Source organism: Sceloporus occidentalis, unplaced genomic scaffold (assembly GCF_023333645.1).
Source record: "Sceloporus occidentalis isolate IW3139 unplaced genomic scaffold, rSceOcc1.0.p SCAF_4, whole genome shotgun sequence".
Classification (NCBI taxonomy): domain Eukaryota; kingdom Metazoa; phylum Chordata; class Lepidosauria; order Squamata; family Phrynosomatidae; genus Sceloporus; species Sceloporus occidentalis.
In genome coordinates this window covers 32,124,733-32,137,970 of record NW_028316984.1, presented here as the reverse complement: position 1 = coordinate 32,137,970, position 13,238 = coordinate 32,124,733, and the positions used below count along the sequence as shown (strand labels likewise).

Here is a 13,238-nt window from a genome sequence, read left to right as displayed (position 1 = left end):
AAGGGGATCTAACCAAACTTCTAACAGAAGGAGTTCTTCAGTTTGGGAGAAGCCACAGCATGCTTTTTATACTGTTATTTATTTATATGCTAGTTACATTTCTCTAGAGAGCTAGTATGGTGTTGTGGTTTGAATGTTGGATTATGACTCTGGAGATCAGGGTTCAATTCCTTACTCAGCCATGAAACCCTTTGGGTGACATTGGGCAAGTCACACGCTCTCAGCCTCAGGGAAAGGCAGTGGCAAACCTCCTCTGAAATAATTATGCCAACAAACAAACAAACAAAAACATGATAGGTTAACCTTAGGGTGGCCATAAGTTGGAAGCAACTTGAAGACACACAACGCACATCCATTTCTCTACTAGCCTTTCCTCAAGCGAAGTCAAGGCAGCATACATCAGTGATTCTTCATCTACCGAATGTTGGGGACTGGCAATGCTTCCTGTGTATTGTGCCAGAAGCTTTATATGTGTCCATTCCTCCCCCCCCCCCCTTTTAGGAATTCTCCATGGATGGGTAGTCAATGGCTCTGGCACAATGGACTTCCACTTTGAGTGATACTGGCCTACGTGCTCCCTTACTGTCATCTTTAGGAAAGTCCTGTGACTTGAGGTAAACCAGAATGAGCCAAGGTCACTGGGATGCCTGGGGACTTGGAACCTACGCCTCTCGAGTCAAACACTCTCACCACTAAGATATCACTGTTGTGTTTGGATTTTGGGTGTTATTGTGGTACACAATACCTCATTTCTCTCCAGGGATGGGATACTGAGACTCACTCCTAATTTAGAAGCCCTCCTTGTTTCTGACTTGTGGCGATGCTAAGGCAAACCTGTCATGGGGTTTAGATGGCAAGATTTCTTCAGAGGGGGTTTGCCATTGCCTATCCAACGGATCTCCTCTAATCTGATTTTGAACATCTGAATATGATGACTCGATTCTTACGACTGTTAGCAATACTGTAACATCTCTTCCCCTTTTTATTTTTGATTGATTTATTTTATATGTATTTTATGCTGTTTTTACTGTTGTAATCCTGCTTTGATCTGAAGGGAGAAGCGGGAGATATAAATAAAATTTATTATTATTATTATTATTATTATTATTATTATCCTCTGAAGCTGAGAGAGTGTGACTAGCTCAAGGTCACCTAGTGGGTTTCTGTGTCTAGTGGGGATTCAAACCCTACTCTCCAGAGTCATAGTCAAACCATGACACCATGCTGGCTCCAAATTAGTGTCCTCAGTACCAGAAGGTGGATTACATGGCTGCTTCCCATTGCATTCATCTGTCCATTTCTCCAGCAACCTCCCCTTCCCCAAGAGCAGCTGCAGCCTCTGGCTCCGCAAGACCCTGGGAGCAGGGTGACCAGGTTTGTCCTCACACAAAGGAGGACACAACACCTCCAAACATAGGACATTCAAGAAAAAAATGTAGGCCATGACCCAAGATAACCTCAGAAGCCTTAATATAAATGTACACTTGTCCTCCCATGAATGTGGGAAAACTGCAAATAACACAAACACTATATTTTTACCTGAGAGAACACCTCTCTAGGAATGTCTAGGTCCTCCAGTGTAACTCTGTGGTCAACATCTGCCAGACATTGACCATAGAGGTGCGCTGAAGGAGCTACAAATGCCTAGTGGATTATTCTCTAGGAATCTGTAAATGCTTCAGTGTGACTTTTGGTTAAAGGTGACCATAGAGTTATGCCAGAGGACCTAGATATTCCTAGAACGTATGAATAAAATCCATGAATAATCAAATCCGTAAAAATCAAAGCTGTAATATGTGGAGGGATGAGTGTACATTCATGCTTCTTGGTGCTGCTCAAAATGAAATACATTATGAAATTCCTCCTGGACAGGAGGTGGAAATACAGTGGGCCCTTGTTATCCGCTGGAGTTTGGTGGTAACTTAGATCCTCAGTGGATAACAAAATCTGTGGATGCTCAAGTCCCATTAAATATAATTGCAGGGCAAAATGGTGTCCTTTATATAAAATGGCAAAATCAAGGTTTGCTATTTGGAACTTATACTTTTTTGGAGTATTTTCAAGCCGTGGATAAAAAAATCTGTGGACTGTATAGGACATTAGGAGGAACTTCCTGACATTAAGGGCTGTTTGACAGTGGAATATACTCCTTCCTTGGAGTCTGGTGGAATCTCCCTCCTTGGAGGTCTTTAAACAGAGGCCGGATGGCCATTTGTCGGGGATGCTTTGACTGAGAATTCCTGCATGGCAGAATGGGGTTGGACTGGATGGCCCTTGCGGTCTTTTCTAACTCTACGATTCTATAATTCTAGGTCTTGGAAAAAAGAGGAATTGCAAAAGGTTCTCCATTTTGAGCAGGGCTGCGTAGCATGAATTTACACCTTATATGACGCTTTTCCAGATATTCTTGTGCCACATCCTCCATTCTTGAGGTGCCCTGTCCTCCTCTGAGGTGAGGCCATATCTGGCCACCCAGGGCCACCCAACACCCCCCCCCCCCCATTCCCTCATAGTAACTTCCTTTTTTCCTTCAACCTCCTCCATGTTGCCACTTGTGGTGACCTATCTGGCCCTAGCTCCACCAAAGACCACCTCCATTCCCTCACATTCACACCACAGGACACTGGTGAGGGGCAGCAGAAGGAAGAAGAAGGGGAGGTGGGAGAGACTTCCTTCCTTTCCCTTGGGGGGGGGGGGAGGGAAGGAAACCTTCCCTTTTTGGATGAACCTCTGCTGGTGCCAACTTGGTGAAAGGAAGGAATGAGGGAGAAGAAGGATGAGGGAAGGTGGCCTCCCTCAGGCGCCAACTCTTTGTCCTTGGCCAGTAAGGTAAAAAAAAAATAAAGTGAGGGAAGGGAAAGGAGCCAGAGCGCGTGCGCGCGCCCCAACCCACACAGAACGCTGGGGCCGGGGGCGCGCGTTCTCTCCTCTGTCTCCTTCTGGCTCTGTGTGCGTTGTGTGTGGAAGGCTAGCAGGGAGCGAGCGTTCTATCTCCCTCCCTCCCCTCGTTTGGAACTTTGCTGACTGCAACGTTCTGGAGCCGAACGTAGCGACACAAGAAGAAAGGGGCGGGGGCGTTCGTTGGAACGTTCGATCCCTCCTTCCCTCGTTCCATCCTGGCAGCAGCAGCAGGAGAGGACTCACTCTTCTTCTCACCACACTACATTATTATTATCCTCCTCCCCCTGGAAAGGCAAGGCAACTGGGCAAGGCAAGGGAGACAGCCCCCCCCCAACATATATATATACATATAGAGAGAGAAAGGGGAGGCCTCTCTAGCGCCACCCTCCGTTCCTCTCTCCTCACTGCACCTCCCCTTCCCTCCTTCCCTCTCCCCTCCACCTTCACCAGCACCACCATCATCCTCATCCTCCCCTTCTTCTCCCACTCTCAATGTTCCACGCTGCCCAGCCATACCCCCCAAAAAACACACCAGCACCACCTTCCCTCAGTTCCTTCCATCAGCCCCCCCACCTTCCCTCCCTCCTTCCCTCCCTCCCTCCAAGGGCATTTCCTCCCCTCCCTCCGAGAGAGAGAGAGAGGACGTCGGGACAGGACGACGGCTGGCAAGGTATAGAAAGAGAGAGAAAGAGAGAGAATAAATGTAATCTAATAATACTAGGGAGGGAAAAGGGGGTTAGTAGGTGGCTCTTTGCAAGGGGGAGGGGGAGGGGGAGGGAAGGGGGGAGGGAAGGGAGGGGGAGGGAAGGGAGCTTTGTTCTTGTTTTCTGCACTGGGCTGAGTTCACGCCTCACTTGGTGCATGCACACATAATACAGACACACACATAGATAGACACACACCATAGGGGTGGAAAAAGCTTCCTGCCATAGCAGCCCCCTCCTGGCTGGGAGATCAGCTCCCCCTACAAAGAGGAGGAGGAGGAGGAGGAGGAGGGGTGGCTGGGGGAGGAAGAGGAGGAGGAAGAGGAGGTGGAGGAGGACTCCTCTGTGGAGGAAAAAGAGAGGGCAGAGCTGCAATTTCTGCCCTGCTGCAATTTCTGGAGAGGAGCCTTCCTTTCCTTTCCTTTCTTCCCCTTTGCTCTCTTTTCCTTTCCTTCCCCCTCCCCCTTCTTCTTCTTCCTCTTCTTCTTTTTTCTTCTTCCTCCTCCTCCTCTCTTTGGAAAAATTATATAATAGCAATATTTAAGCACCCTCTTTTCCTTCTCCACCCTCCTTTCCACCCCCCCCTTTTTTTTTCTTTCTTTTTGCATCTGATCCTTCCTGGATGAATTTTTCTTTTTTTCTTTTTTAAATAGAAGTGGGCAGGAAAAAAAATATGTCGGTCTGTTTTGTAGGAACTGATCAACAAGACTCGGTGGCGTTGCAAGCTTTGCAGAAGGTGCTGTTGGAATTAATGCTTCTCATTCCTTCCTCCTTCTTCTTTGCCTCTCTCTTTTTCTCTCTCTTCCTTTGCTTTCCCCAATTCCACCCATGTCCCCCTCCCCCCCTTTTTTTCTTTCTCCCCAGTTCCCTGGTTTGGAGCCTTTTTGGTGCTGGCAAAATAAGGCTGGCCCGGGAAAGAGAAGGTGGAAAGGGGTAGAATGAAAATGGAAATGAAAAACCCCTCTTTGAGTCTGAGATGGCAAAGCCTCCCCCAGCTCTTTAAATACCAACAAGAAAGGAAGGGGGGGGGGGGCTGAGGTTGTGGATCTTGTTTGGGTCTCTCTTTCCTCCATTTGTAGTATATGTTTTGCTGGCAATATAGGTTGGGGGTGAGGGGAGCAAAGGGGAAAAGGTGAGGAAGGAGGTCACTGCCTTGACCCTTGTGTAAATATTTACAGGGTGTTAGTGGCTTGAGCATATTTCGGGGACAATCTCTGGCGTTTTACAACAAGCCCTAAGTTATTCATGCTCCTTGATACTCTGCTGAATCTGCCTCATGCCTCCCAAGAAAGTAGGCGATGGAAGTCCTGTCTGAAGAATTGGAGTGGAGGGATGTGTGTGTGCATAAGTAGGATATGGGGTTAAGGAAATATATATGTTTTGGTTTGTCTTGGCCTTAAAAACAATGACAATACAATAATCCGTAAATATTGCCATTCTCGGGTCTGACCACACTCTTGTAAAATATTGTTCGGATCTCCTCTTGTCCAGTTTTAAGGGTGCTGAATAAGGCTGCTTAGGAGATGGAGTCAAAGGGCCCTTCATGGAGTGATCTGACTTGATTTTTCCTCCCTTGTTCTTTTTTTGCTGCTCCCCCCCACCCCCAAAAATAAAGTTTCCCAAGATGTCCAGTGACAGACAAAGGTCAGATGACGAAAGTCCAAGTACCAGCAGTGGTAGTTCAGATGCAGACCAGCGGGACCCACCAGCACCTGAGCCTGAGGAGCAAGAAGAAAGGAAACCTTCAGCCACCCAGCAGAAGAAGAATACCAAACTCTCCAGCAAAACTACTGCTAAGCTATCCACCAGTGCTAAAAGGTAATATATATACATACAGTCACCCCTCCAAGTCTGTGGACTTGAAATGTGTGGACTTGGAAATTCGTGGAGGGGAGATTGCTATTAAACTTAATGGGGTGCATGCCCATGGCAAGCGCCCCACATGCACATACCCCATTAAGGCTATGGGGCTTGAATATGCGCGAGATTCCAAATTCATGGGGGGATCCAGAACGGATCCTCTGCGAGTTCAAAGGGGTGACTGTAGGCTGGCACTGATGGTGGTGGTTATGTGGTTGGGTGCTCATCATCTCCAGTGGAAGGAGCTGCTTACTCTAAAGCAGCAGCAAACGTGGAGGATCTTATTCATAATTGAGATGATAGTGACCCCATAGCAGATAGAAAAAGGCCTGTCTGGCTGATGTGGGTTCTAACAAAAGCCCTTGAGAGAGAATCCCATCAGGGCCAGCTTGTATGCAACCAAGTTGCCATGTTGAACATGTTAGTTGAATTGATCCAGGCAGAGTTCCTTGCCCTACAGGCGCAAGAGGGGCCAAACCTATGATTCTGGTGCACATCTGTTTCAAAATGAGTATTGAAAAACTAACCCCTGACTGATTTGCCATGCACTGGACTTCACTTGGATCTCTTTGGCTCCTCTGTAGATATGATGCCTGTTTTACGTGAGCAATGTGATACTTCCAAGAATGATTCTGATCTACATCTTTTGGCTGTTTTCCCCCATCTTTTTGACGTGCCCCCGTGTATAAGAAGTAGAAGGATCCATTCTTTGTCTGTTTTTCACTTGACTTCTGTCGGATGGCCTATAGAAGGGCCAACTGCTTCAAAGAAGCATGACTTCTTTCTCTTTTCAAAAGAATTTCAGCACATGCCAACTTCTGGAGAGTTTCCTGTGTGGTTAAAGGGCAAGCAGAGATGTTAAATGTAGTGTCTTTTGCCTCAGTGGGCTTCTGGTCTGGTGGACTCCTTTTATCTCTAAAGTGTCAGAAACTTGGGGAAACCTTTGACAGGTGTTACTCCTGTATGCTCCATATCTGTACATAAGCATATATAGTTTCCTGGAAGTTTTTCTTTCAAAGTGTTTGTGTCCCTGTTAGTTTTCTGTAATAGTTTTTAATCTCATTTGGGAAAACCTGAAATTCCTTCATTGATGCCTCTTTGGAGATAACTGGGTAATTCTTTCCCTGAAGCTTACTCGAACTAATAACCAACATTGTATTATCCAGAAGCACATCTAACCAATGGCATCAAAAATGTTTACAGGTGTAATTCACCTTTGTCTGAATCAATTAGACTTTTCATGTTGACTCTAAAGTGGAGGCTTATATTTTATATTTGGAGGGAAATGCTGGGACTGCCTTTAGGAGTGTGGAGAGCTTGCATTTGCAGATAAATTTCTGCAAAAAAATAGTTTGAGTGATGTTAGCGTTTACCATCTGCTGCTTCTAAAATGAAAATGGTAAATTGAAGAAAGGCTAGAAATAAAAGAGTATATAGTAGATTTGTTTTTCATTAGGAAAAATGATGGGGAATGAATTGTGTGTGTGTTTGTGCAACCTTTGATGCGTTTAAGGACATTTTTTTCCATTAGCTGCTTTCAAAGTATATGTACACTACGCTTGTTGTTGATATATAGTTCCAGTGTGTTTCCCTCTTAATATCTTGTTTGATCTTGTAAAATCTTAGCCTCGTGTGTTGCCGGGTTTGATATCCTGCGTACATTCTTATAGGGTGCAAATCCAGAGGATCTGAATTACATCTAGACCATTTGTCATTGTCATAGATCTTCTGTCGGCAAAACATAAATTGCCTGGAGTGTGTAAAATGAGCACCAAAAGCAGCCCCAAAGAATATTTTGTTCTTGGGGGGAAAATGACAAAAGCTTCATTCTGCTAATAACTTCCATGAAACTGGGATAAAGCTGTTGAAACATTTTCTCTTTGGAAACTAACAGCTTTAGAACTGTGGCCCAGAGACATCATCTGGGCTAAAACCATCATTAGACACATCAGTATTTATTTTATTATACAAGGTCTGCAGTTTAAATTTTAAAATAATCAATTTGTATGAGATGAAAGAGCAAAAGGAAAAAGAATAAGTAAAATAAATCTAATGTTGTGACTAGGTTTAGGTCCAGTCACCTGCTTACATGTTTAGGAGATAAAGTGAAGTGTTAAAAATTCACTATCGGCAGCAGGCAAACCCTTGCTGAAAACGTGCCCTTGTTTACCATGTACCTAGCTACCTTGGCTATAACTTGGGTAATGCTGGTAGAAAGTCATTCTGAAATGCACTTCTATTTCCTCCTTGCTTCCCCTCCCTTCCTGGTCTCATTTGCATATAAGATTAAAAAGAAAAACTCTCTCAGAAAGAGTGGCTGGAAATCCCTCAGACTCACTTTTCTGAGGAGGCCATGGGGATTCCTGCCAGGCCAAGGTGTAAATGCTCTGTCTGTTTACTGAAACAGCGCAGAAAAAAAGGCTGCAAACTTTCTCTGTTATGGGATTTGGGTTATGCCTCTGAGAACAAAGAGGAAGCAGCCATGTTAGCATTACTGAAGGCAAAACCAATCTTGCATTTAACTGCATGGTGGTAGAGGGCAGTGTAATTCCCTGATTTATTCCGTAGCCTATCTCAAATGCTTTGTGTCTCTTCTCATTTTGCCAACAGGATTCAGAAGGAGCTAGCCGAAATCACCCTGGATCCACCACCTAACTGCAGGTAAGGGGGCAGAAGGGAAAACAGAGGAGCTAAGCTTGCAAAATGTGGAGATGCTAGTCTGGGTGGTGGGTGGGATGGAACGGGAGGGTAGGAAAGAAAAGTTCATCTGGATGGAGGATGCTTTAGCGGAACAGATGTGCTTGCCTTGTAATGTTTGTAAGTGGATTTTAGAGAACACAGGAATTTTGTAAGGTGAATGGAACAAGTGTAGCGAGATGTGGGCATGAATGTACCATGAAGCTGTGATTGTCAGCTACACAGGCTAGGTGTCACTTGGGCTGGAAATAGTGACCCTTGTTGTCAAGTGTTTCCCTGTGTTATGTTTGTGGAAGCTAAATGGTTATTACGGATGTGGCTTATTAGGACCGCTGAAGGCTAAGAAATGGTGCAATACTGAAATAAAAAGCATGTTTCCTCTTTCTTTCATTCCTGTGATATTCATTTTGTTTAAAGAATATTGAAAGTTTTCTATTTGGAGTTTGTCTTCTGAGGAGATGGGTGTTCTCTATTCAGATAACCTCAAAACAATTGCACAGCTTGGGGAGAGATGTAAATCCACCCCACAGTTTCTTGCACCAGAGGCTTAATGAGTTGGTAAAGATGCATGGTTTACTCTTTTAACACAGGAAGCTATGCAAATGCTGTCCCAGGATTTTCCCCTGGACTTAAAGTAATTTTTTTCCAGTCATGGTGTTCTCTGTGGATGAGCAAAATTTGCAATGGAGTGGTCCACTGTTTAATGTTGAGGTTGTAAAAATGAAGTTATTCTGGGCTGTACATGATGCTTCTAATCACTTTGGCTCTTAATCAATTTGCTATATGTTTTGTTTGGTGTGTGTGTGTGTTTTTCTGCTTGTGAGACATCATGGTTTGCAGTGGCTGTTATACTGGAAGCATTCCTCATGTGTGGGGATTTGCATCGTACTGGCTACGTTTGTTATTTAATTGGATTGCAGGGGAAAAAGAATTGTCAAATATGGAATGGTTTGTTCTTGGTTTTGCTGTGCTCCCCACCCCTCTATTTTCCAAATAGTTTTGTACCCAGTGTGACTTTTAGCACTTTTCAGCTCTCTGTGGGGGAGGAATCAATGAGAGTGATAAAATAAGTGAGGTTGATCTTATGAGGTGGTGTTGCTGCTCCTGCTGCCACCTCAAGATTTGTTCAGAGGGGCTTTGCTGTTGCCTTCCTCTGAAGCTGAGACAGTGGGACTTGTCCAAGATCACCCAGTGGGTTTCTATGGTTGCGTGGGGATTAAAAACCTGACCTCTCAGAGTCTGCGTCCAGTGCTCAAATCGCTACACATCTTGAAGTGTAGTGCTTATGAGGCTTGTGCTGTGGTTCTTTTGCAATCTATTGAGGTCATTGGATGTTTTTTTGGCTGCTGTTGTGTGATTGTTCTGGGTTCATGGTCTCACAGTCTAAAAGGTAGGGCTGGGGATGTGTTGCTGTCATGATGGTCTTTGACTGCAACTCCCATCAGTCCTAGTCAGTATAATTAAATGTGGTGCAGTATTGTAGCAGAAGAAATAGAGAGGTGTGTAAGAGAGAAAGATTGGGTAATTTTACTGTAATGGCTATTTTTGTTGTTGGGCAGTTTTAAAAAATGTGATAAATAAATAAAATAATGTATGTGAAGGGTTTTGACCACTGAGGGGAAAATGCTTTGTATGTTCAATTCTGATCATGAATGATATTTTGTTCCAGGGGAAAAAATATTTTTCTCCCTATAGTATTGCCTTAATTGAGTTGTTTAGAAAGTGCATTTATAGTATAATGCTTGTTAATTTAATGCAGTGTTTTCTGTCCTTCTTTTCTGTCTGACTTGGTGTGTACAGGGGAACGTTGGGGAGATGTAAAGAAATGACATGAATTTTATTTTTATTTTATTAAAAAGGAAGGAGAGGAAAGGAAATGCTAATGGAGGAATTAGTAATGGATCTGCTCTTTCAATAAAACAAAATCAGCCACCGTGGAGTGAGCATGAAGGCATCCCTAGGGACATACACCTTCCTGGTAGACCTTATGAGCTGGCTATTATTTGTGGTTGTCCTTTCCATTGAGATCTCTGTCATGCACGGAGGTCTCAGAGGAGGGGGATCCATTGGTCCCTCTTTGTGCTCGGGCTTTACAAATTACTCAGGAGTAAGAAAAGCATTAGAAAAATTAATTCGTTTGACTCCTAGAATTACCCACCTCATATGGTCCTTAAATGGGGGATTCTGGGACTTGTAATCCAGTACAGCAGCTTTTCCAAGACCGACCCTGCCTTTCTCTGAGTCCCTTTTCTATCATGGCATGGCATTGTGCAGACGAGGGAGCTATCTGTCCTACCCAGCACTAAGCAAGAGACAAGGTCAGGCATGTGTGACTACTGTCCATCCTGACAAGGTTTCTTTTCTTGCTAGGAAACATTGTATGTAGCATGAAAAAAAATCTGTGTCAGTGGCTAGGAAACATTGTATGTAGCATGAAAAAAATCTGTTTCAGTGGCGAGGAAACATTGTATGTAGCATGAAAAAAAATCTGTGTCAGTGGCTAGGAAACATTGTATGTAGCATGAAAAAAATCTGTTTCAGTGGCGAGGAAACATTGTATGTAGCATGAAAAAAATCTGTGTCAGTGGCGAGGAAACATTGTATGTAGCATGAAAAAATTCTGTGTCAGTGATCCTGGAATCTTCCTGGTGGAATGGGTCAATTTAGGGTGCCTAGTTCCTAAGCAGTATCCCTCATCCCTTCTCCTGCACATCCTGGACCTGGTACCTTTGAGAGGTCTCTCTTCCATCAAAGATGTCATATGTACATATAGAGCTGATAGGTGTAGTGACTTACAGATGTGACTTAAAATATGGCTGCGTTTTGGGAACTCTGCAGGATTCTTGATAGCTGAGAAATCCATGAAGATAAAAAGGCTCCCAGTTAAAATAAGAAGCAGTCAGTCTTGTGTTTCTTGTGATGGCTTGAAAAGAAGAGAACAAGAAATACTTTAATATCTTAATTTTCCTCTTGTCATGCTTGGGAGAGGGTACTTCCTCTACCCAAAATAAATTCGTTCCATTTCCAAGAGGTCATTAAGGATCTTCTGTCATGACACTGGTTTGACAAAATGTATCTTGCTTTCTGTGTAAGAGAGAAGAAAAAGAGATGCCACTTTCCAATAAACAGGCCGTGTTTGTTTGGAGGAATTTATTGGTTATGGAATGATGTTGCTTCTAGTATATAGAGCTCGGCATGGCAACTGGTAAAATTGTGAATGTTTTTTTTCTCCCAAGCCCCCTTTGTAAAGCTGTGTTTGGTCTTCAGAAAGTGTTTTCTGAGTATAGAGCTGTATGTAATATATACATCTCATGAAGGGCACTTGTGTAAATAGCTGTTACTTGCAAAATACACCACTGAGAGCCCCTTCATGGGCTGAAGCCACAATTTGCTGAGATGGCTATTAGAAATCAGGCTGTGTTTTTGTGCTTTGGTTGACATAGGAAGTAAATAACAACAGCAACAATCATAATCTTTGCATTTCATTTTGAGTTTGTAGTGCTTCCTGGATTTTATTACATTAATCTTTGCAACAGCCTCAGAATTTTTACAACAATAAAGGAAGGAATAATTAGGAAATGATTTGAAGGCACACAATAACAAATTGCAGTTAAAACTACAGTACTTTGTTAGTTGGTGTCCAAGGAGAGATGTGAACTCAGGATGTCCTGGCTTCCAGTTTCAACACTGAATTGTTACAGAGTACATGTATAACATACTCCTTTTTTTTCTGTGCTCTTTCCCCATTAATCAGGTGCATAGTTATATTTGACTAGCTTTTGCATTTGATGTTAAAATTATTCAATTTTTTTGTCTTGTCATAATGCTGAATTGAAAGCAGCAAGAGAGACTGGTTGTGTTCTTCCTCATCCCAGTTTTTGGGGTAAATTGTACTGGCACACTTACCGAACAGGCAGATATCCTGTGTGCATGTGTGGTTTTTAAATAGAGCCAATCATTCCTGACAGTAACAGTTGGTATTGAATGATAGTGACATAGTAAAGTTTCTCAAAAATGTGGGAGAACAAAAATAAGCTTAAGTTGTAATTTCAAAAATACAGATCTGTAAGAAAAAAACTGAGAAGTTCTCAGAAAAGGAAAACATACCATGTTTTAACAGGAAAATAAAAATGTTCCCACAATGTCTCGATGCATGAGACAATAACTCCCACTCCCAGGCATCTCTGGTGGGGAATAATGGGTGCTGTAGTTCAAACACACCTGTAGGATTCTGGGCCAGACAATCCTGTTTGAGAGCCTCAACATTTTCAAGCTGAATAGGGGCCCAAATACCCTAAAGTCATTATATTTCATTTGAACTTGGAAGCTAAGCAGGATCAGCCCTGGTTAATACTCAGATGGGAGATGGCCAAGGAGTACCAGGTGCTGTAGCCTCTATTTCAGAGGAAGGAACTCTGAACACCACCTCTGAGTATTCCTTGCCTAAGAAAACTCATGGGGTTTCCATGTCAGCAGGTGATTTAAAGGTGCGCATATACACACACATTCACACCAAGGACAGTTAAGGAGCTGTCAAGTGTGATTTTTCATTGTCTGAGTGAAAAGCAATGGCAAATGGCAAAAGGAAGCTTGGTGTCTTCTAGTGCCAGAATGATACTAATGTGCAAAGGAAATGATTTGATTACTTTAGGGTTGCTGTGCCTTATTTTGTTTATATGTATAATTAGGGAGCCACTCTGGTAAATGTAATTGGGGATAATTTACCATGCAGCAAACGTTAGCTTTCCTCATTGACTGTGAGCATGGCAAACATTGTGGCTTGCTCCTTAATACAATTATGTTTTAGCACCCTTTATCTGATGAATGTGAATATTCAGTGGTTTGCTGACAATCTAGCTTGCATTTATTTACTTGTTGTTTGTTTGTTGGAGCTAGGACTGTATTTACATATACACTCTAACCTCATTAGACAACAGTGCTGTTCATTTTACATTTCCCTCTTCATATTCCTGTTTTGTCCCCATATACGGGTAACATTCCCATGCAGTGATTCCTTACATTTCACCTGATTTGCTATATTTGTACATGGAGAGAACAATCCACTTTACTCTGTGC

General features: G+C 43.2%; 1 protein-coding gene across 4 annotated transcripts in view; it reads left to right on the top strand.

Moving 5' to 3' along the window:
• Positions 1 to 3,068: 3,068 nt before the first annotated feature.
• The window catches only part of UBE2E3 (ubiquitin conjugating enzyme E2 E3), a 136,473-nt gene continuing 126,303 nt past the window's right edge, over positions 3,069 to 13,238 (top strand). Inside the window, exons 1-3 of one of the 4 annotated variants that reach the window (XM_089519636.1) lie at positions 3,069 to 3,193; positions 5,221 to 5,423; positions 8,076 to 8,126. In XM_089519636.1, the coding sequence (XP_089375762.1) occupies positions 5,230 to 5,423; positions 8,076 to 8,126 (245 nt within the window). In that variant the 5' untranslated portion in view covers positions 3,069 to 3,193; positions 5,221 to 5,229. Of the gene's footprint in view, positions 3,194 to 3,251; positions 3,572 to 3,930; positions 4,342 to 5,220; positions 5,424 to 8,075; positions 8,127 to 13,238 lie in introns of those variants that run through there. The other 3 variants (XM_089519635.1, XM_089519634.1, XM_089519637.1) reach the window with 3 other exon arrangements.